Source organism: Saccostrea cucullata, unplaced genomic scaffold, assembly GCF_032062105.1.
Source record: "Saccostrea cucullata isolate Sc308-1 unplaced genomic scaffold, CSIRO_AGI_Scuc_v1 ctg881, whole genome shotgun sequence".
NCBI classification, from domain to species: Eukaryota; Metazoa; Mollusca; class Bivalvia; order Ostreida; family Ostreidae; genus Saccostrea; species Saccostrea cuccullata.
This window is the reverse complement of record NW_026921081.1, coordinates 98,084-120,943: the sequence shown is the minus strand read 5'-3', so window position 1 is coordinate 120,943 and position 22,860 is coordinate 98,084. Positions and strand designations below refer to the sequence as shown.

Below are 22,860 nucleotides of genomic sequence, written 5' to 3'. Positions count from 1 at the left end.
CGTGATGTTGTATCATTTCTGGAAACAGGATGGTTTTAAAAGATTAAAAATTGAACTTCGCAGCCACTCAAAATATGTTCCGGGTACCGTTAATCATGATTAGAGAAATTAACTTTGCGATTTTCAAACGATAATTTTCCTTTACATTTTGTAGGAATTTATTGCTATTTTCGATGTCATTCGTGGACCAAATCGCATCCAGTGATATCCAGTGATATCGGATCATACTTTATGAAACACTGTTCCGTAGTCAACACAAAATGCGTTGTGTAAATTTTCAGATTGTAATTTGGATATTATCTAGCTGTACCCAGGCGGTTGATGTCCTTCGAACTCTCCATCGTGTTCAAAGAGATGTGTCGCAAGGTTTGATTGATAAACACATTCTGTTTGATTCACATCGAGCGAGGGAGATACAATTTTCACCTACCATCCAAAATGCCTTTAATAATGCCCAGAACACAAAAAACTTTATCCGAAAAAATGGTAGAAATACACGGGCACGGCACCTCTTTATAGTGACCAGGAACGTATCTGTGACCAGAAAGGAATTAGAACACGCCTACATTGACAAGGTGGAACAGAACGCTGTTAGAAATTCCCGATCTTCGAACGATTTTTACGTATACCAAATAAATATCCAAGAACTTCGGAATGTCTCCGTGGATGTCATTGATTTGAAAATCGCATTTAGTGGGGGGAAATATAGCATTAAGGATTGCCACTTTTCTCATTCTGGAACATTTCACTTGGGTGCTAAAATAATAGATTGGGAAAAGAGACTTTTTGATATCAATCACATCACAGATGTAACTTTGAATGACAAAGTGAAATGTTCTGGATTTGGACATCCATCTTCTCCTCCAGGCACTTGTCCAAACTAATGTTTTGGTGAAGAGATTTGTAATATACATGTATAATATTTCACAAAATTTCATGCTTTTGTTTCATTTTTATTGTGTATGAATTAATGAACCACCTTCAAAGAAACTTATTCCAACAATCTATTGGAATTCCCATGGGAACCAATTGCGATCCGTTATTAGCAGACCTATTTTTGTATTCAAATGAAGCAGAATTTATGCAAAATCTTATGCGTTAAAAGAAGAAAACACTTGCTGTGGCCTTCAACTCGACTTACAGATATATCGACGACGTATTGTCAATTAACATTCCTACGTCGATGCGATATATCCAGGAGAGCTTGAGATAAAAGATACCACAGAGTCTGACACATCTGTTTCATACTTTGAAGTTTTACTTGAAAAAGACGTTAATGGTAACCTAACAACCAAGTTAAATGATAAACGTGGCGACTTTAACTTTTCTATTGTCAACTTCCCCTTACTTATGCAGCAATATACCTTCATCGCCTGCATACGGAGTATATATATCTCAGTTGATTCGATACGCAAGAGCATGCCCTACGTATGAACAATTTCTAAAACGAGGTAAATTATTGACAAGAAAATTGATGAAACAAGGATATCAGCAGTCTCGTTCAAAGTCATCATTTCGTAAGTTCTAGACTATGGTCGATGCAATGACCTTGTCAGCAAATACAATTTATCATTGAGTCAAATGCTGACTGACGTTTTACATACCAACTGTTAGTCCATTATTTATACACTGAATTGAAAACAGATTTTTCCGTTTTTTCACGATCATGACAATGAGCACATGGTGGGTTTGACTGGTCAGCAGGGGATGCTCACTCCCCCATGGCACCTGATCTCACCTCTGATGTTTCGGAGGTCTGTGTTTGCTCTGCTCCTATTTTATATTGTTTTATGGACTTTGATATTAAATACTGTTCGTTATTTCAATATCCTTATTTTAAAAAAGACTTTTTAAAAAGTCATGCAGCTGAAGAGAAGTGGAAAGGGAGTAGGTTCGAATCCACGGAATTGATCCCTTTAAAGAAAGAGATTCATGTAATTGACGAAAGTGTCTACACTACCCATCCACCCCCTATCCAAATTGTCTTTTTTTTTAAGGTTTGGGCAATTTTAATTTTTTTTTTGGGGGGGGGGGGGTTAAAAAATTTTAAAATATGAAATCAATTACGTTACTGCAGTAGTTCGAGTTGATATGCAACCCACGATAACTTCTCTCCTTGTGTGTGTTTTCTATGTTTGAGTCTCTGTGGCTTCACTACCCAGGAACCTCCTTTGGACTACAAGTTGGCAACTTGGTTCACTCACGAATAAAAAAAATAACAAGCTTATTCAGAGAATCTGCGTCCCTGCAAAAAGGAGAGTATGGAGTTCAACGGATCTAGGCGGGGGTCAAGGGGGTACTTTAAAAAGGGTGTGCCATAGGGTGTTAGTAAAAAATTAAATTGCAAAAACTTAGAAGTTTCTTGAGATATCGCCCGAAAATGAAAGTTTTACACAAACATAGAATGTTGAAAATGTTTGAATTTACGACCTTGACCTTTGATCTTTTGACCTTAAAATAAATACGACTGTTTCTAAGGCAATACATATGTAGGTAGTTGTGGTTTAAATTTTCATTGCAAAAGCTTAAACGCTTCTTGACGTATCGCCAGAAAACAAAAGTGTTACACACAGACAAAATGTATGAATATAACATGACCTTGACCTTTTGGACCTCAAAATCAAAAGAGGTCTTCTCCAGACTATAGAGAGTTGTTATGTAAAATTTCATTGCAAACGCTCAAATTAAAGCTTCTTGAGATATCTAGCGGAAATGAAAGTGTTACAGAAAGACAGACGGACGACGAGACGGACGGACAGACAAACCGAAATTAATATCCCCCGCTTTTAGTGAAAGCGGTGGAAAAAAATGTGTATGTGTTTGCGAAATCTGAAATGATATTACAACGTTCTATTTTCATCAAGTACTGGCTTTACGTTGCCAGAAGAATGAGCAAAAGATTCAGAATGACAATGATTGTATTGTCAATATATCGAATTTTTGTCCACTTTGACGAATTATCGACAAAATATATGTACCAATATTCTCACACATTTCTATATACTCTAATAAGTTCTTATATACACCTCTTTCCACTCTTATTTCTATATATTTAGCTTTAAATCTGGCTTTTATGATATTAAAGGTAATTTATTTCAAGGATTCTCAAGATACTGAGCGGTCATCATCTTCCTCACTCGCAATTTCTTGGGCATTACCGGCAAGCTGAAAAAAACCCTGAAAAGATGCGATTGTGATTCACATATCCAGTTTGGTCCTTGATCCATTAGCAACTTCTTGGGCCTATTCGACCAGCGGGAAAGCAACTTAGATGTTTTTTTTCTGCGCTTGCCTCAAAATCGAAAGGGATTGTCCACTTCAGGGGTTGGGTAAACCGTGTTTTATCATGTTTATGTCAAGCAAAGGGATTTCAAAATTTTGAGTAATCTATTCTTCTCGGGCTTTTCCGACAGGCTCTTATTTTTTTCTGCTTGTCGGAAAGGCCGATAAGTCGTGATTGGATATGTAGAGGTCAATGCACGATCGATGTCCCCATGCCTGTCAACAGCAGTTTTCTGCCTTTAGAGAGGAAATGGCAAATTATATACCAAATCTGATGTTTGTGAAAAAAAGAACATCGGGATATTGAGAGATCATTACCTTCCTGTGTCAAGTTTATCCTTGACCTCTAACCTCGTGACCTCAATAGGGAAAATCTTTCCCAAAAGTGAACCAATGTATAACGGACTTGCGAGAAGAAAATTTATGTGATTTGCTTGTGGACAACTCTGCCAGATATTGTCAAGGGGATATCGTTGTGCTGAGAAATATGCGACTCTCCATTTCCTACCTCCGAATATGCACTGCATACCCACATACAGTGCATGGACGCTGGAATAATTTTCAAGCATTCAAGCTCACTATGTACAAGAAATATCTGGTACAGCACAACATTGAGCGTGTGGAGAAGAAAGAAGAACAAACTGTGACAAATAGATCATACCTTCCAAGCTACTGACGATGATTCAGATGAAGATATTACACTTTCTCGCCTTCAGTGATTATGAGGAGAGTAGCGTATCAGAAACCCTTGGCTAGCGAAGATGGCCTTCAGTACCATAAAGAATTACAGATGATGATGGTGATGGTGATGATGATGATAATGATATGACATTCTGTTGCTTCAGCTTCAGAAAAAGATGCGTGATTAACAGTGACCTGCACAATGACAGCAGAGGAGTATATGTTAGCCTAAATGCAGAAGAAGAGACTGGACAACATCTAACTGATGATGACATCATGGCACTAGTTTCACGAGAAGTTACTGATCGCTAATAAGAATGATGATAAAGAAGAAACATGCAAAGATGTGAACCCTTCTCAACCTTCAGAGGGCATCAGGATGGCCTCAGTATTTTAACAGTCATAAACAAGCACAACATCGATTGACATAGACAAAAAGCGAGCTTGCATTGATCATCTTTGGGAAATGTTGAACGCCATTACCTATTGTCAAGCCAGGGATTCGAAGCTGGGGAGCGTTGCGGACCGAAAACCCTTGGCTAGCGAAGATGACTGGAAGGAAAAATCAAGCGACGCTTGAATTATCCGGACAACTAAGAGTCCGAATAAATGAGCTTCCACTGTAGTCGGTTTTGTATCAGACAAAAAAAATAATCGGAAGATACTGAATATGATTAATTGAGCCTCGTATTTTGACCACAGACCTCACCTAAAGCGATGGCCTATGTTTTGACGTTGTAATTATTATCAATACTTCCCTGTTTCCCTGGCCTTCCTACAATGCAGCGCAAACGAAGTCTGCGCAGCATTATGGGAAGGCCAGGGAAACACTGGTGAGTCATTGGGTCACTGGTCATTTATCATGTTGTAAATTTTGAATTTACTAGGGGGAGGTAAATGTAAAATTTACAACATGATAACTAGTTATCATGTTGTAAATTTTGCATTTACCGAGTCCCCTAGTAAATTCAAAATTTACAACATGAAACATTAATAAACCAGTATATTAAGCAAGAATACTTAATTGATTAATTAATGTCAATTAAATCAAAGGTTTTCAAGATACTAATCGAACCAATGCAATGCAACCCCCCATACCCCCCCCCCCACCCACCACCACCACCACCCCAATCCCTTTAAAAAAATAGTTTTAATTAAATACAAGGGATCAATGCATATTTATTCCATTCACTTATAAGCATAAGTTGAAGTCTTTGTTTAGAGAATTATCAAGTTTTTGCATAATTATATATTACTGAGAAACTCTCTTATAAGACGTGGCCGGTAGACTGTTTCTTTCCAACAGGTGCTTATGGAGAATGTCAGACTGCTCGGCCCAACGACACCTCGGCTCCGACGGCTCGGCCCAAATTTGCAGACACCTCGGCTCACATAAAAGACACCTCGGCCCAAACAGAAATATAATATTTTAATTAAATATATTTATTATTTATGCTGTTATATATCTATGAAATGCAAAAGAAAATTAATTTGATACATTTGCAATCTTCCAAGGCGGCAAATTGACGGTAATTAAAGAAAGACAATCCATTAATAACTTGATCATAAGTGCTAATCATTAAACAAACAAGAAAATGCGGTGCATCCTTTAGAGTCTCGAGCGCGTGTCATATGGGGTGGTGACTATGAGGAGTTAATTACGAGAAGGAGACTTATTCATGTTAATGAAAAGTTCTTTGAGAAACCCTTGTTGATATTTTATAGAATTTATTTGAAAAAAAATATGATTTTTAAAATTAAGCAGTAAAATATATACATGTTTATCAAAAATAAATAAATCAATAAATCTTGTAAACTAGGGCATAAACTTCTGTGTAGACCTATTACATGTACCTCCCAATCAACGGATTAATTGTAATTTGATGTTGTGTTGTGGTTTGTTAGAAAATACTGATATTATTATTATTAAAATATTGAAATTATCGTTTATTTATCATTCATAAAGAATGTGTCACAAGGGCAGATGAACAGACTCTCTAAGTTCTCGCGAGATCTCGCGTATTCTATGAAACGTTACCGGTGATGAAATTTTTTTTCCGGAATAATTGTGACGTCATTTTATATAGCTATAATTTTAATGAAATAAACAAAAAACGATATAAAATAACAATTTTTAAAACAGATAACCTTTATCTTTAAATTTATTTTGGAAATATTGATTAAAAGTAACTTGCCTAGCATAGTATGCATCACCCAAACATATATTTACATGTAGAAATCAGGCATGTATGACTATGTGAAGGATAATAAATAATTTAAGCATTGGGGGGGGGGGGGGGGGGGGGGGCAGCACGTCTATATTTTTCATTTTGAGGAACATAAATATAATACATGAATGAATTAATTTAATATACTAATTAATAAATAGGTAATTAAAATTAACAATGGGTGCTAAAAAAATAGAGAACTATGAAAATCAACTTTCACTTTCACTTATTTGACGTCATACATCGTGATTTCTCAATGATGAAAGATGAGCATAGGTCTTGGACAATTATCATCTATGTACATGTAAGTATCCTATAAAATACTATAATTGTTATATGTTACGAAAAGTACACAATAATTACACCTTTTATCATCATCAGATTATAATTCGTTTGGGGTAGGGGGGGGGGGGGGGATAGGGGTAGGATCAAATATCTTTGAGTATCATATATTCATAGCCTTACCACTTATCTTTCTTTGAATACACTGAAACCCGTGCATGTTGAAAGTGAGGGGTGAGGGCCAGGGTGTTAAACCTAAACCCCAATATTCAATGCCATTATTATGTCTATCTTTGCAAAAAAGGGGACTAGCGTTATAGCTTATGTATAGAGTTTGCAAATAATTATTAAAATAAGCTATTTCTTGAAAGTGACTGTTGTCTATCAGATTCTACGAAATACCTTTTCTGCTGTACCGTCATTAATTTTTTTTTTAATCACTACTTTTAATTTTCAATTTCTTCTTGTATGTGTTTTTCATTGCTTATATATATTATATAAATGCCCTGATGGACCCCAAATTGATATCAATAATAAATCTTATCTCATCCTATCTTATATTTTTTCCAAAGGAAAAAGTTTTACCTACAAAATGGAATTTATAGGAAAGTATAAATCTAGAAATTGAACATAATAACTAATAATAACGCCCCACTGGGCTTAAGTGTAAAGCCATACTTTAAAACATTTATTACAGAAATTAAATTTCTATGAACTCCCTGTTATATAATTTTCTTGTCAAATTTTTGACTACCGGTATATATACATGTTCTATTATTTTACACGACTACATTGATGCAGAACACTATAGAGCTGTCTTCTGAAGTTTTTGTACATATAAATGGGACATACATGATAGGTAACTGCCTACCAATTAATTAAATGCTCAGGTCCATTTGTCAGTATTTGAGAGTATACTTCTTAAATGACTACATTGGACATCAGGCAAGTGTTTGTGGTGCCTACTGCTTTAAAGTCACCAAACTTTGTCTAAATCAGTTAAATCAGTTTTCTACAAATTCCCCTAGCCCGAATCGTGGAGTGTAAACTGCTGAATACATTACCATGTTGAAGATGCTTTTGGGCAATATTTTGTTGAATATAAAACAAATAATATACATTAAAATCATATGTTATGGAATTATTATACTGTCACAGACTTCTCCTCATGCTCTGGCTGAGATATTTAGCAGCATTTGTTGATTATGCTAATATGCTCCTGAAATATAAAGTTTTCTCTTTTTAATTAATATTTTTTTTTATTTTTAAGACCGATAGAATTCAGCACAATTCTTGGACCTTTCCTTTACTTAGTGGGTCTGTCACATAGATTTGAGGGGGATAACTGTAGAAAATCAACCAATGTGACAATTAAGTTTTATTACACTCTTTTATAGCAGTGTTAAGTGATAAAACAAGATAATTTAAGTGTGTATACAGCTCTGACCTTGACATTGTCTAAATCTTGACATTGTCTGTGTTCAGACCCCAGTCATGTCTTTATATATTATGAGCATTTTCACTGCTAAATTCAACTTTAATATTATTAATTAATAAATATTCATTTTATTACAAAATTGAATTATGGACAAGAATTGTACTTTTTAGTCCTACTGACCTTGACCTTGTGTAATTGTTCAGGGTGCACCCTTTGATAGTTGTCACAAGTTGGTCTTATACCTCATAGGCGTAAGAACCAGGGTAGGGGGAGGGGGCTTAACCCCCAACTTTTTTTTGGTACAAATATACACATAATGTAGGCATTGAAAATTGGGCTTTACCTTTTTTGTTGGTTTATCCCTCCCCCCACTTTCAATTACCCCTCCCCCACTTTCAATTTGCTTCAGACGCCTATGTGCCTTGTATAAAAATTGTTTTCTCAAATCAATAGCCAAGACTGAGTCTTTGAATAGTGGACCGAGAATTTATGCATATGATTCAAGAAATTAATAAGAATTCAGTCATTTTCAAATCTCAATTATAACAAAATTTTGTTTGATTCTTAGTAATTGAGTTTATTTTACATGTATACAGTTAAAGTATATCAGTGAGGGAGTTAGCAAGATTCCAGTTCCCCAAGACCAGGGATATTTTCCTAAGGCAGATCCGAGGGAATGGTTCTGGTCAAGGGGAACTGAAATCTTGCTAACTCCCTCACTGATATACTTTTTAACTATTTTATTATACCGTATATGTACATGTATTATATGATACAAACATAAAATTTAGAGGATTCAGAGAATGTGATATTAAAGCAGGGATTAGCTCACTGAATTAATAAACTGGGATTAATCCTTTCACATATCACACCAATGCAAAAGCAAAATCTAGAGAATTACTGATAACTGGGAACTACATTTTTAAGCAGGGATTAGTTTACTTGACTAATGCATGGGGAGACTAGTCCATTTTTAACGATTTGTAGGGAATTGCGTAAGACAGCATTTTTCATCAAGTAATTCTCATATTAGAGCATTTGTTCATTTCACCAATTGTAATTATACATGCATGTATTTGAATACATAATTCATAGCTTTGAAAGGAGAAATACAATAAATATGTTTTTAATTTTTTTTTAGTGATCACTGCATTAATTTATGCAATTTTTGGAGAGGAATTCATCAACGATAACAGTATATCACCAGGTTTTAGTCAATATATCCAGGACTTATCTCCTAGTGGACAGGACTATCAAGTTCAAACCAAACAGCAAACCTTGAGTGAAATAATAATAATTATGATCTGGATGTGATTGTAACATAATTATGCATAAAGATGCTCATTCGTGTTACAAAAAGATGAACAAGTAGCTACATTTTATCTATATATATTTCATACATGCCAACTTTTGAAAATTCCCATGGGGGATTTTGCACGTGGCGACAATTTTCAAAGCTTTAAATTCGCGACATTTTGTCGTGAAAATAAATGATTACGAAATTATCCTCTTTTTTAAAATGTATTATATTTCTATCACAATATCATATCAATAAAATATTGTACAAAGTTTAATTAATTTTTTTCAAAGGTTAACATGTCAGATTAAGAATACATCATAACATGAGATTTTGGTGCTATATAGTGTAAAGTTTCTGGGAAACATTTTCAAGATTCTTTATTATCTATAATTTTAACAATGAGAATTTGCTAATTAGTTATTAAATTGAAAGAAATTTTGGGAAATCATAATGCAATTATTTTTTGTGAGTAGATCTATTAAGCTGTGAAAATTTGTTTCTAGTATGTAAATTTACAATGCATGCTAAATCTTATGTCACAAACAAAAGAAATAAATCATGAGTTTACCAATACACTTATCCCAAAGAAATATTAAATTTGTTACAGTCAAGAACTATCATATGAACTTTGTCAGGCTTGAGAGTGCCATGTGGGTATCCTCATACATGTTAAAAAAAAATACAAAGTTCAACATAATCATTTGCAAGAAGGAGGGGAAAAGAAATTCTTTTTGACGTGAGACTTTGTCATGTTTATTGTTTCATTTTAAATACGTTCATATTAATTTTAATCTGCAATTCAAAATATTTTTCATCGTAAACAGATAAATTCAGCAGCTATGCTTTGTAGTTTTCTACTTTCGTTTTCAAAAAACGATCTCTTTGGACTCCAGTTTTATTGTTTGGTAAATCATGTTATTGTTTTTAAATTTTTGATTTTAATAAAATGACCAACAATTATCCTTTCAATGTTTCACTTGCATAACGTTACCCTTTAAATCCCCTAAATGCTCCAGGCTACAGTTACCTGGACAGCTGTGTCAGAACGTGCGCTCAAGCGAGAAGTGATTTCCTGTGGCTAATTAATTGTTACAAGCGAGAAGTGATTTCCTGTGGCTAATTAACAGCACCTCTGTTGAATAAACACTGAAACTTAATCTGTATGCACTGAATAAACAAGTCTGATATTCTTATCCCGATTGACAAAATTCTTTTTAAATCGGAATTTTTAAGGTGATTTGTGTCAAATCGGGAAATTGGGGCAATTTTTCTTTCACGATCGGGAAGGCGGGATGAAAGGGTAAAATCGGGAGGATCCCGCCTAAATCGGGAAGGTTGGCATGTATGATATTTTTTTATCACCAGCATGTTTTGTGTACAATTTAATAATGCCCCTCGAAGAAGGTAGAGCATATTGCTGTCTGTGGGTCCACAAACAGTTACCATTCATTTCCTCTTAGAGGTTGCATGAATTGAAATGAAATTAATTAAATATATCTTGGTCAGATTTTGTTTTGGGGTATGATCGAGCAATTTTAGACAGAATTATGCTTCTTGTTCAAGGGGGGAGGAGCTTAAGTGTTCCACATACATCTTTTGTTTTAATTTGTGTTGTTTTATTTTTTGTATAATTGTCAATGCACTAAATAGCAATTTCCATCTTAAATCTTATTTATATTTTCAAAAGTTTTTAATAAATCTAGTAAGAGTAGTTAGTCTTATTTTTTTTACTATAATCTTAGTAACAATCAAAATATTTGCATGCTCCTTCGAAAAGGAAATGCATGTTATAATAGAGAGGTAATAATATCCAAGAATTTGCAAATATAATTCTGTCAATGATACAGTATGGGTGATGGAATTGGACTAAAGGAGTAATAAATCCCTTTACAAGGCATTTACAAAAAAATTCCCACCTTTCACTTGATTCAAACAATGCATACCACTCACCCAAGGTGTGGGTTGAGCAGCAATAAACATGAGAAAAAGTGGCTCAAGAACATGTACTGGTACATATATTCCAGGTAAACAACATGGAAGTCTGCATTGACCTTGAATTCTGACCTTTTTATCAGAGGAATGATTGATCTTTAAGCTTGAAACTTTGTAAATACATGTAGTTCAAGGTCACAGCAGGCATTAATTCAAAATCGAATATATGCATGGAGATAATGAAGAGTATTCAAGCTCAAATGTCGAGTAAAACAATTCAAATCACAAACATTGAACTTTAGAACATCAGAAGTGGGATCGGGTGCCACGGAGGAGTGAATATCCCCTGTCAACTGGTCACATCCAGTCTGTGCTCTTTGTCATGAAATAGGGGAATACATGTAAATTAATCTATGGACAATTCAGTGTGTAGATAATAGCCTAACAATTAATATGTAAAATGTCCATCAGCATTTGACTCAATGATAGACAGTATTTGCTGACAAGGTCATTGCATCGATCATAGAACTTGATGACTTGACGATTTCAAATGTCAATGTTAATATTTATATGTTTCATAAACTTATTTTATAAGAAATTACACCATTTTAGAAATTGTTCAAACACTGAATATATAAACTCTTTTATATCTTTTAATGTAACTTAGAGTCTAGAGGTATCATCTAAATTAGAGAAAGGAGTTTTTTTAATAAGGAATTTACACAAAGGTCTACTTTGACTTCCACCTCTTCCTGATCCCATGTCTTGAAAGAAGTGTCCTCTACAAAAATTTGAATTTTTCTATGAAAATTTGTATATGACAATTAATTGTCATATACAAATTTTAAATTGCAAAAATTTAATTTTTGTAGAGGACAGAAGTATGACCAGACTGGGCTAAGATGAGAAAAAATATTCTTTGTGTCTCAGAGTAAGACCCCAGTGACCAGCAATAAAACCTATTACCTGGTAGATCAAATAATTAGAAGATGCATTAATAAGACATTTATAGAAGACACTCAGGTTTTATTGCCCATTCTAAAATCGGTAGGACCATTGTATTGAGATGAGAGAGTGTAAGTTAATTTGGATAATGCTCATAAGAAAAACTAGATGTACTGTGAGCGATGAGCTCGAGCTCACTAAATGATACCCCCGCCTCCCACATGGTTATAACTGGTGAAAAAGTCCATGTTTTCCTGTGGCCGGGAAACCCAAAATATGTGTCGAATCAAAAAGTAAAATAGTAGGTGCACAATGGCAATATGTAATAAAGATTCTGTGAAAGTTCCATTAAAATTCATTCAGCGGTATGAGAGGAGTTGCGGATAAGAGATGGGTACCCTAAAGCGTAACAGACAGACGGACGGACAGTCGGACGGACGGACGGAATTAACGATTACTATATACCCTGCCGCTTTTCAAGCGGGGGTATAAAAATATATTTTTTTCATTTACTGGATCATTTGACCTTGTATGTTGTGTACAAAATTGCTGAAAATTTAGCCCTGATCAGTATAATTATTTTCATTCTAATTAGATTGAATTATTTTTTCATTCAAATATCCTAAATTAGCTAAAAAAAGATACACCAGTAGATATAATTGACCAGGATAAGACATAACCTAACATATTTGTTGTGTTTTTACTTTAAAAGTATGTGCAGGGAAAGCTATGTAGAAATAATTATATTTTAGGAAGAAATTTTGATTAAGAAAAACGATCCCCCAGCTTTAAGATAAAAGATTGATTTATTTGCCCTTTTGTCAAAAAAAATATACCGGCATATTTTTCTCAGGATGGTCTATGCAGGAGAAATCCTCCCACAGGTCTTAAGAACAACCTATTGTACGTTATAGCTTGTAACTATCATTTCAAACATTACGTGTATCAACAAAAATGATTAAAAACAAATTAAATGTAACATTCATATGGAATGCCATATACGACAGCCAACTGCTTACTGCCAACTGTCAGCTGCTTACTGCCAACTGCTGACTGCTTACTGCCAACTGTCAGCTGCTCACTGCCAACTGCTACACAAACTTGAATAAATTTTATTTTTATATTGATATTTATGTAAATGTTCATAAAAACAGAACAAAACTAGAGGTACTGTGAGCGATGAGCTCACTAAATGATACCCCCCGCCTCCCATATGGTTATAACTGGTGAAAAAGTCCATGTTTTCCTGTGGCCGGGAAACTCAAAATATGTGTCGGATCAAAAAGTAAAATAGGAGGTGCACAATGGCAATATGTAATAAAGATTCTGTGAAAGTTTCATCAAATTTCATTCAGTGGTATTAGAGGAGTTGCGGATAAGAGATGGGTACCCCAAAGCGTAACAGACGGACGGACGGACGGACGGACAGACGGACGGACGGACGGACGGACGGACGTACAGACGGACGGACGGAATTAACGATTACTATATACCCTCCCACTTTTCAAGCGGGGGGTATAACAAACAATCAAAAAACAAGCGCGGATCTAGGACATTTTTCCAAGAGGGTCACTGGTAAAAAAAATCAAGCCGAGAATATTTTTGACAAGAAAATAAAATGTATAGTCCTTTCCTAAATGTGAAACTTATTTGGGCCGGGGAGAGGGGGGTTATTATGCGTCGTACCTTCATATCTATGACAATTTTTTATACCAACTTAACACGAATTTGCGTTTTCAGGGGGGTGGGGTGGGGGTTCTAAGGTCCCTTTTAGATGATTTAATTTAGACATTAAATAACTTTTGGTTGGTTTAGTTTGTGCATTAAATAACTATACACATTTCAAAGGGATGATCTGGACCCCTCTCTCTAGATCTATGCATGTAAAACATATCTTATTTGTAAAAACAAAGAGATATATTAAATGTTTGATCGGCGGTTTCTAAGTGGAGGGTCCAAGGCCAGTTTTAGTTCGTTTAGTTTATAAATATATTAACCCATGACTGTACAGATTTTAAATCCCCCCCCCCCCAAGATCTATGCATGTGAAACTTTATAACACACAGAGGTATAAATCTTTTATTTGAGGAAATTTCTAACTATAATCTATATAGGAAAATGTAAATTTATTTTCAAAACATCTCTCTCTTATTTTCTTTTATTTTTCTCTCTTCAAAGGTTTTGTTGTCTCCGGGGGAGGGGGGTTACGTCTTCACAGATTAAAGGCAGAAAATAGTCATTTTATTACCTATTTCAATTAAGAAAACAAATACACATGTACAAAAAATAAACAGTATACTTTATCAATCGCATATATTGAATATTTCGTAAGATAAAACATATTTGTCATTTAATCAATTTAATTTTACCAGGATGACCCCCTTGGAAAAATGTCATGGATCCGCGCCTTTCTTTTCTTCTTTTTGAAAATTTACATAAATATCAATATAAATATAAAATTTGTTCAAATATGTGTGGCAGTTGGCAGTTAGCAGCTGACAGTTGGCAGTAAGCAGTTGGCTGTCGTATATGGCATTCCATACATTCACAAGTTTTTATGTTTGTAAGAGAGAATTTTTTGACACATGTTCATGATTTAAAATTTTTTATATGTACATCTATTTTTTCTTAAGGGTCCTCCACAACCTTAAAGCATGCTTACTCTTCCCGTGAGTGTGATTGTAAAACTTAGCTGCAGAACAGTAGCTCCCTGCAGTGCTTGAAATATTTGGACATTTAACGCAGAGCTACAGAATCTGATATACAAGCGTTGTCAAACCTTTCGAGTTACATCTCATTTTTTTTTTATTTATTCAGTTTGTTTTGATTGATTACATATTTTTATGTTTGCTTTTTTTTTTGGTGGGGGGTGGCTCACGAGGGTATTATTTCTTGTATATTATGTTTTTCCTTGCTTTAGAATTATAATGATGTCTGATATTTTACAAAATATTTTTCTCCTATTTTTAGACAAGAGTATGATCTTTTTGAAAATTAATTTGTCGCACGATCTCTAACGTCGAAATGGAAATGTTTTAAGCCGACATTCCAAAACAATATATGAGCGAGCCACAGATCAAAGCGTTGTAAAAAAAAAATAATAAAAAAAACTTTCAATTATGCCGCAGCACCTTTTTTGACGTTCACTTTGGGAATTAAGTCCGCTTTAAAATTGATATCTGATTTCACTCCTACATGTACTCCTGGTAATTTCTTTTACATATTAATGGTGGAAACCATGCAGCCCCTTCTTTATATGTCCGATTTTTTCCAAGCAGAGAGCGACGGTTCTACAGCTGTTAAAGTTAAGATGAATAATAGAACATTTTAGATCAGAATTCCTTATTCATGTTTTCTGTCATTTTTTTTTAAAATAGAGATGCATTTACACATTAAATGAGCGATTGTGGAAATGGTCAGGCGACACATTTTCTCGGCATATAGCATTAAGCATTATTCAATTTATTTGACTGCCTCTGCAAATGTTCAAGCGCGGGTTACTTGTTTTTATAAAGACATAAAATGTACCTAGCTATCATATCTTTTATACACGCATAATAATCCTTCATAACCGCAGAAACTATGAGGGGCAAAGACCTGAGCGTGCCTCCGATGTTATTTGGTTTATATATTATTTAACTAATTTTTTACATGTTTAGAAAACAATGGTCTTATCAATGGCTCTGTACAGGCATACGTCTACGGAAATAATTTAGTCTACAATGTATTAAAAAAATAATTTACACCATCTATAGCTAAGTACTCTATTTTTTTTAGCACCCATTGTTAATTTTAATTACCTATTTATTAATTAGTATATTAAATTAATTCATTCATGTATTATATTTATGTTCCTCAAAATGAAAAATATAGACGTGCTGCCCCCCCCCCCCCCAATGCTTAAATTATTTATTATCCTTCACATAGTCATACATGCCTGATTTCTACATGTAAATATATGTTTGGGTGATGCATACTATGCTAGGCAAGTTACTTTTAATCAATATTTCCAAAATAAATTTAAAGATAAAGGTTATCTGTTTTAAAAATTGTTATTTTATATCTTTTTTTTTTTTTTGTTTATTTCATTAAAATTATAGTTATGTAAAATGACGTCACAATTATTCCAGAAAAAAAATTCATCACCGGTAACGTTTCATAGATTACGCGAGATCTCGCGAGAACTTAGAGAGTCTGTTCATCTGCCCTTGTGACATATTTATAGTATATGTATAGTGATTAAATATACATAGTAAACATTTACATTACCGTTGCATAGAAAGTACAAAAAAAAAACTAATTTAAACAAACTAAATTTAATTTTATTCCTAACGCATGGGCCGAGCAGTCTTCGGTATGGGCCGAGGTGTCAATGATTTTGAGCCGACCTGTCAGGGCCGAGGTGTCAACCAGCATGGGCCGAGGTGTCGTTGGGCCGAGTAGTCTGTCTACCCTTATGGATACAGATCATTAGATCTTTTGGATTTTTTTTTTTTTTAAATTCGAACCCAATCTGGGCCACAAAGTAACAATACTTACTGATTTGAAGGAGACGTATAAGCATATATAGTAATTAATACAAAAAACTATAATCTTTATGCTGACAGTGTAAGGGATCTTTTGCATCGGGATCGGGATACCAAAAGAAAAATCGGAAACAAAAGGGAAATTTTATTTTTGTTTTGTCAACAACGCATTTCATCACAAAATTATAATGGATATGCAAAAACCTTTCAAGGAGAGAAGATCATTAAGTGAGTAAAGTAAACTCAATAAATTAAGTTTTAGATTAACGTGACAAACTGATGAGGTCAAGCAAGATCAGAAATGGTAGGATCGATAGATCATGGTGATAGATGACTCATAAATACATGCATTATAAATTTATTTTTGGTATAGTACACTGCAGTATTATTTTTTATATATCTTTTTAATTTACCGTGTATTAACAATAACATCTGGATTGTAGGACATTAAACACTGTTACTAAAAATAGAAGACTGCATGTGTACATTTAGATCTACACATGAAGCTTATAAAAACAAATTGACTGCAATATTCAGTGGGACATTTCCCTTGAACTCAAGATATAAAGTAAAAAAAGCTGAAAGAAGTGTACATGTTATGAATTCAAACAAGTATACATACTTTGAGATAATAACATGTACATGTATATGCCATGGTTACTCATTTTAACTGACAAATGATAAGCCTTATCATTTGATCATGTTTAAACGATATTTTTATGTTTTTGAATTTCAGCCCAGAGGATTAAAGATGTTGAATCAATTCGCACACAGCATTCAGACAAAATACCGGTATGTTGACCATGTTGACAGCATGAAATGATAATAAATTAAACAGTATTTTCCATGGTACAGAGGCAAAACTTTTCCCATAACAACATAAATATTTGGGCTTCAATTCTATAAAACATAACTGCTTGCTTTTTTTCCAAATGGTATCTTTCTTCTTTTATAGCCCTCAAATTCAATAAGTATACATTAAAACATTTAGATAAAGACAACTTCCTGTCACAATTCACAGCTGTGCAAGGGCCACAAATTCTACATTATAAATTTCTATATGTAAACTTAGAAAAAATCATGTTTAAGAGTTTTTTGATGGAAGCTAGATCATGTGGGGAAGAAAGACAGTGAGGAATTTGAAATATGGAACTTATAATGAATTAAACATGTTAAATATACATTGTCTGAAGAAAATATAATAGTGTAAAAGTTATAACCATAAAAGTTAACAATTTTTATTTATATATACAGGTAATCATAGAACGATATCATGGAGAAAAATATCTACCAATGCTTGACAAAACCAAATTCCTGGTGCCAGATAACGTCAATATGAGTGAACTACTCAAAATTATAAGGTAAGTTGAGAGTTGTTTATATCATTGACTCATTTATTTCTTAATTTCACGAATATGTTTTATTATTCTTTCAATTTACCATCAAATAAATATGCAGTAACCTTACTTAGTTTACTTTGTATGTAAAATTATTTGCAGACATAAAAAAATAAATCCTTAGAGTTTTCGATTTTGACAATGAAAGCAAGTATCTTTACTTTAAATTACTGTAAAATCACATATTTTCGTGAAGTCAAATTTTCGTGGTTTGAAAACAACGAGAATTAATCCACCATGAAAATTTGTGATTTCACAATAATTTTTTTGTATGTCATGACCCATCAACACTATAGTGGGACCATAATTAGAAATTCCATGTTTTACTTTGGATTATAATGAAAGGACCCCCCCCCCCCCCGAAACAATGCTAAAAACATTGCTCAAATATTTTTGCAAAAGATTTTAAACTTGGTTTTGGACTCAAAAAAGATTGTAACAAAGCCAGTGAATATTCCAGATTATTCAAAACCTATTATAAATCTTAATAAAGTGTAAAAGTTCTACTGTCTACTATACATCATCAGTAAAAACACATAATTCAAAGAAATATTTAAATTGTAGAAAAAACTTAAAAAAAAAAAAATGCTGTTTAAAAAGGAGCTAATTTTCATGTAGACTTACATTCAACCAAATGAGCTACAACCACCTTGCAGCTTTTGCTTTGCAGGAAACTTAAAACCTCTTTTTCTACTTTTCTCTTTTTTTATTCCCACAGGAGACGGCTACAGTTGCATCCCTCTCAGGCCTTCTACCTGATCGTCAACAACCGTAACATGGTCAGTAACACCACTCCCATTGCTGAAGTGTACGAACAAGAAAAAGATGAAGATGGATTTCTGTACATTGTGTATGCATCTCAGGAGACATTTGGTTGAGTTCCTTTAGGATGTGTTCTGTTGAGATAAACTGTATTTAACGAAATTGAAAAGAAATTTGGCACTTCAATTTGATGTACTGTTAACCAACTCTTATTTGCTACATCTTTTATTTGTGCATCTTCAGTTTGAAATCCATCCGCAACTACTAAGGTAATGTTTGTGACTGAAAAATTCTATACTAATACATTGGTGAAGAACTAGTTCACATTAAGACTGAAATATTTGCAAATGAAAAAGCTTTGCAAAACATGTTTTTTTTGTTTCGCACATGAATGAAAGTTGGTGTACAGTATCATTGTTTGAAGCAAAATAAGAATGAGAAAAATATGAGTTAGTGATATGAAGCATTGAAAATATGGTGGAAAAAATCAGGCTTCTTGTGATTTTTCATAGATAATGATTGAAAAATTTCTGTCTCTAGAAACTTATAATCTGCATTTAAATTTTTCTCTATATTTTTGGAGAAGACTTAAGACTATCTAAACAAGAAAAGATCGAAATGTGAATAGAAAATACAGGGTTAGTGGATAAAAACATGATGAATATTTTGATGGATAAGACCTGAGGAATTCCATAAAAATGACTGAAACGTTAGCTTAGGATAATCAGCAGAATACATCCTTACAATGCTTAACATGTACCCAAGTGGAGAAAACCTCTGTTGTTCACAGTAAATTAATACATGTCTGATGACATAGAAATTTGGAAAATTTAAAACCATTTTATGAGGTTTATAGGTAGATGGAACTCAGTATTTAGCAATTTTGGTTATTGATCGATCCACTAAATACATGTCTTTCATATTTATGTATGTATTTTTATTGCCGTCATCTTCAACCACTTGTAGTGAAAACTTTGTTAATTAATAGTACTGTATACTATACATTCTAACACATTATACGGAATGTATACGTCATAGTAAAGAATGTATACTTCTTTTTAGTACAAAAGAAGTCTGTGTATATGTGATATGTATGATAAGATAATATTGCAGCTCTATGCTTTATGTGAGATTTTAACCACGTTTTCTTTTTTTTCTTTGTTGTTAAATTTACAATTGTTATGATGAAAGAAATTAGCTAGTCTAATACTTTTATGTGCATTGTAGTTTGTACTTACGGTAGGATTCTTCTCTAGTTTCACGGTAGGATTCTTCTCTAGTTTCTGACTAGATGAAATATTCAAAGTATATTTGCTTTTATCCCATGTTTAACCCTTTAACCCGTTGATATCGTTTTCGTATCACACAGTTGTGACATCACAATGGATTTTGCGTTAGTGATGAAGTAAAATGAAGTGGAGTCCTATATAAAAACAGTGTTAAACATTGTTTGTGGTGTAAAAAACATGGGATAAAAAGAATCTCACATGATTTGTAGTTAGATATGATTTTTATCCAACTCCTTGTGTGTTTTTATCCCCTCGCCAAGGCTCGGGGATAAAAACCAAACAACTCGTTGGATAAAAATCATATGTCATATATTTAGGTGAAAGAGATTTAATTAAAAGACCATATTTTTCTTTCGTCATCACGATTGTACAACTTTAAATACAAATGGTAAACTGCGGTTGAAAACTAGCAAGAACTATATTTTTGGCGGAATGATGGCATATGAAAATATCTCATTTTCTGCCTCTCAAAATTTTTATAGAACAATGAATTTAGTTATAATTCTTACACAATCAGACTTGAAAATAATTTCAAATGTTAGTTAAATTGATAGTAATGAACTACAATTTCAAAATATATCAAATAAATATTTTTTTCAAGCAAACTAGAACTGTGTTAGCTAGGTTTTAAAAGCTTCCAATCTAAGTACAGATTTGAGCCAAAAATCTGCAAAAAGTGTTTTTTCTCTCTTAGTAAACGATCAAAACGTTTAGTTTTTGTATCATTTTGTACCTTTATGAGACAACTTTACCATATGTAAAAATAAGATAAATTTAAATATAGGAAGCATATGAAAATAAGTTATATATCCTAAAAATTTAAGAAAAGCAGGGAAAATTCGTATTAGCATGTACACTCTCTCAGAGCACAGGTGTTCCAATGTTTATTTAGCGTCTCTTTAAGTGTCTACCAGCAATCAACACTGAATAAACACGGAGTGAAAAAATTTTTTACATAATTTTTACATCGTAATACTGAGACCTGGCGTTTTTGGACAACGTAATAAACGGTTCTTTTTTGTATAGATTGTTAAGAAATGGTTTTGTGCTTTGAATTTACAACGTAATAAGCGTTCTATCTTATAAAACCCTCACCGTAATAGCGGGTCTCTACTTTATCCATTTTATTTAAATTATTTATGTCAATTTGGTCATATCATCTTATAAGCCCTATATGGTAGTATTTTTTTATGCAAAAAGAAAAACATTCAATCTTTTGAAATACAAGTAGGGATCACATGATTGACAACAGTATTTTTTCATTCTTAATGTCCATGGAAAAGGTAATGACCTTGACCTGACCTTGCCTGTAATATAAAACGGTCAAACTCAATCTAATTAATATACCATCACTTAGTGATGTTGTCTTCTTGATTCTGTGAAAATTTCATTAATTTTTAAATACAAGAAATATGAGAAGAATCCTACCTTAAGGGTTTTTTTCAATTTAATGTTGCAGGTTTTTATTTTATTAATAATATTACAAAAATGTGTTGATATGCAATGTGCAGTTAAACTTCAGTATTCTGGAATCTTTAAATATCTCGAAGCTTTTCCCAGATAAAATTAAGTGGTTTGACTGTGTAATGTCATTGATACAGGTTTGGGAAAAGATGTTCAAAGCAAATATCTTGAAACTTATTTTTGATTGCCTCACTTTATTTATTTAAAAACAATATATAAAAAAATATTTACATTGTCTGGCTTTAGGTTCTGTAATTAATATTAACCCCATCCAACTTTTGAAAAATTCTTCTTTTTAAGTATTTGGAAAGGATTAAGAAATTCACAATTTTTATATGTTGAGTAATAGGTTTTTGTGCATTTTCATCTATATTTTAAATTTTACAGCTTGTTTTAGTCTTGGTAATTTTAGAAATAATAATTAGGATATTCTCTAACTTAATTGATTTTCTTTGACTTTTTGTCTCCCTTTTACAGCATCAAATATTGTGGTACTCTTACACAGATTTACGTAGAAGGTGTCATGGGCTTGTAAAAATGTTCCTGTAACAAAATAAATGTTAATGATTTGAATGGATTTCTAAATAAATATTTAATCTGCTTTTTAATCTGTTTTCTGAAATAGAAATTTTGATAAAGAGAATTTCAGAACCGAACACCAATACTGCCAGTAAACTCAGTTTGTGTTCAATGTGCTGTGTGCTTTGAACTTTTTTTTTTCATTTCATTTAAATGAATGCAAATCCATAATGTATATGCATTTGTCCTCATGTTTTTGTTATTTCATACATGTTTGTTGTAATGTGCCATCACATTTTTATTCAAACTGCAATTTATGGATATTTATAATCCTTCATTTTTTAATATTCAGATTATTAGAATATGTTGGGTTACTGTATATGTATTTGCAATGGAAGAATGTAATAAAATAGTTTCAAATGAAATGAATTAAGTATTTGTAATGGGGATGCAGTTGAGCATATTGGGGTTTATAAAAAAATATTCTTATTCCATTGTAGCTGCAGAACTGTAACTTTCTGCTTGAGAAAACTAGAACAGATACATGTAAAGCATCTGTCCAAATTTTCTCAAACAGAGAGCTATACAGTTCTACAGCTAACTCAAAATAATTATGTTGCCAACTCTTGGTAAATACATAGACCTAAAGCGAAATACTTGCATTTACACAAAGTGTAATTTTTTTATTGCAAAAAAAAAAACGGGGGAATAGTAATAAGTAAAATGAATTAGTTATTATTAACAGCTCTATATTCTTGAAGAGCTGACTTAAAAACAGGGTAAATGATGGGAATACGAATCAAATTAAATGGAAT

General features: G+C 33.0%; 2 protein-coding genes across 3 annotated transcripts in view; one reads left to right on the top strand and one right to left on the bottom strand.

The window, feature by feature from the left end:
* Window positions 1–12,756: 12,756 nt before the first annotated feature.
* Window positions 12,757–22,860, bottom strand: part of LOC134259135 (ubiquitin-conjugating enzyme E2 Z-like) — a 50,976-nt gene continuing 40,872 nt past the window's right edge. Inside the window, exon 10 of the transcript XR_009990292.1 lies at window positions 12,757–12,768. The gene's annotated coding sequence lies outside the window, so the exon portion shown is untranslated. The remainder of the gene's footprint in view (window positions 12,769–22,860) is intronic.
* LOC134259132 (microtubule-associated proteins 1A/1B light chain 3A-like) lies at window positions 16,705–21,076 on the top strand. 2 transcript variants are annotated; one of them, XR_009990290.1, is made up of 5 exons: window positions 16,705–16,842; window positions 17,351–17,406; window positions 17,869–17,975; window positions 18,730–19,996; window positions 20,030–21,076. XR_009990290.1 is itself a non-coding variant. In XM_062741733.1 (4 exons), the coding sequence occupies exons 1-4, from the start codon at window positions 16,803–16,805 to the stop codon at window positions 18,887–18,889; spliced, it is 363 nt and encodes a 120-aa protein (XP_062597717.1). In that variant the 5' UTR covers window positions 16,705–16,802; the 3' UTR covers window positions 18,890–21,076. The 2 variants fall into 2 exon arrangements, 1 of the variants encoding a protein (XP_062597717.1); XM_062741733.1 differs by having other exon boundaries at window positions 18,730–21,076.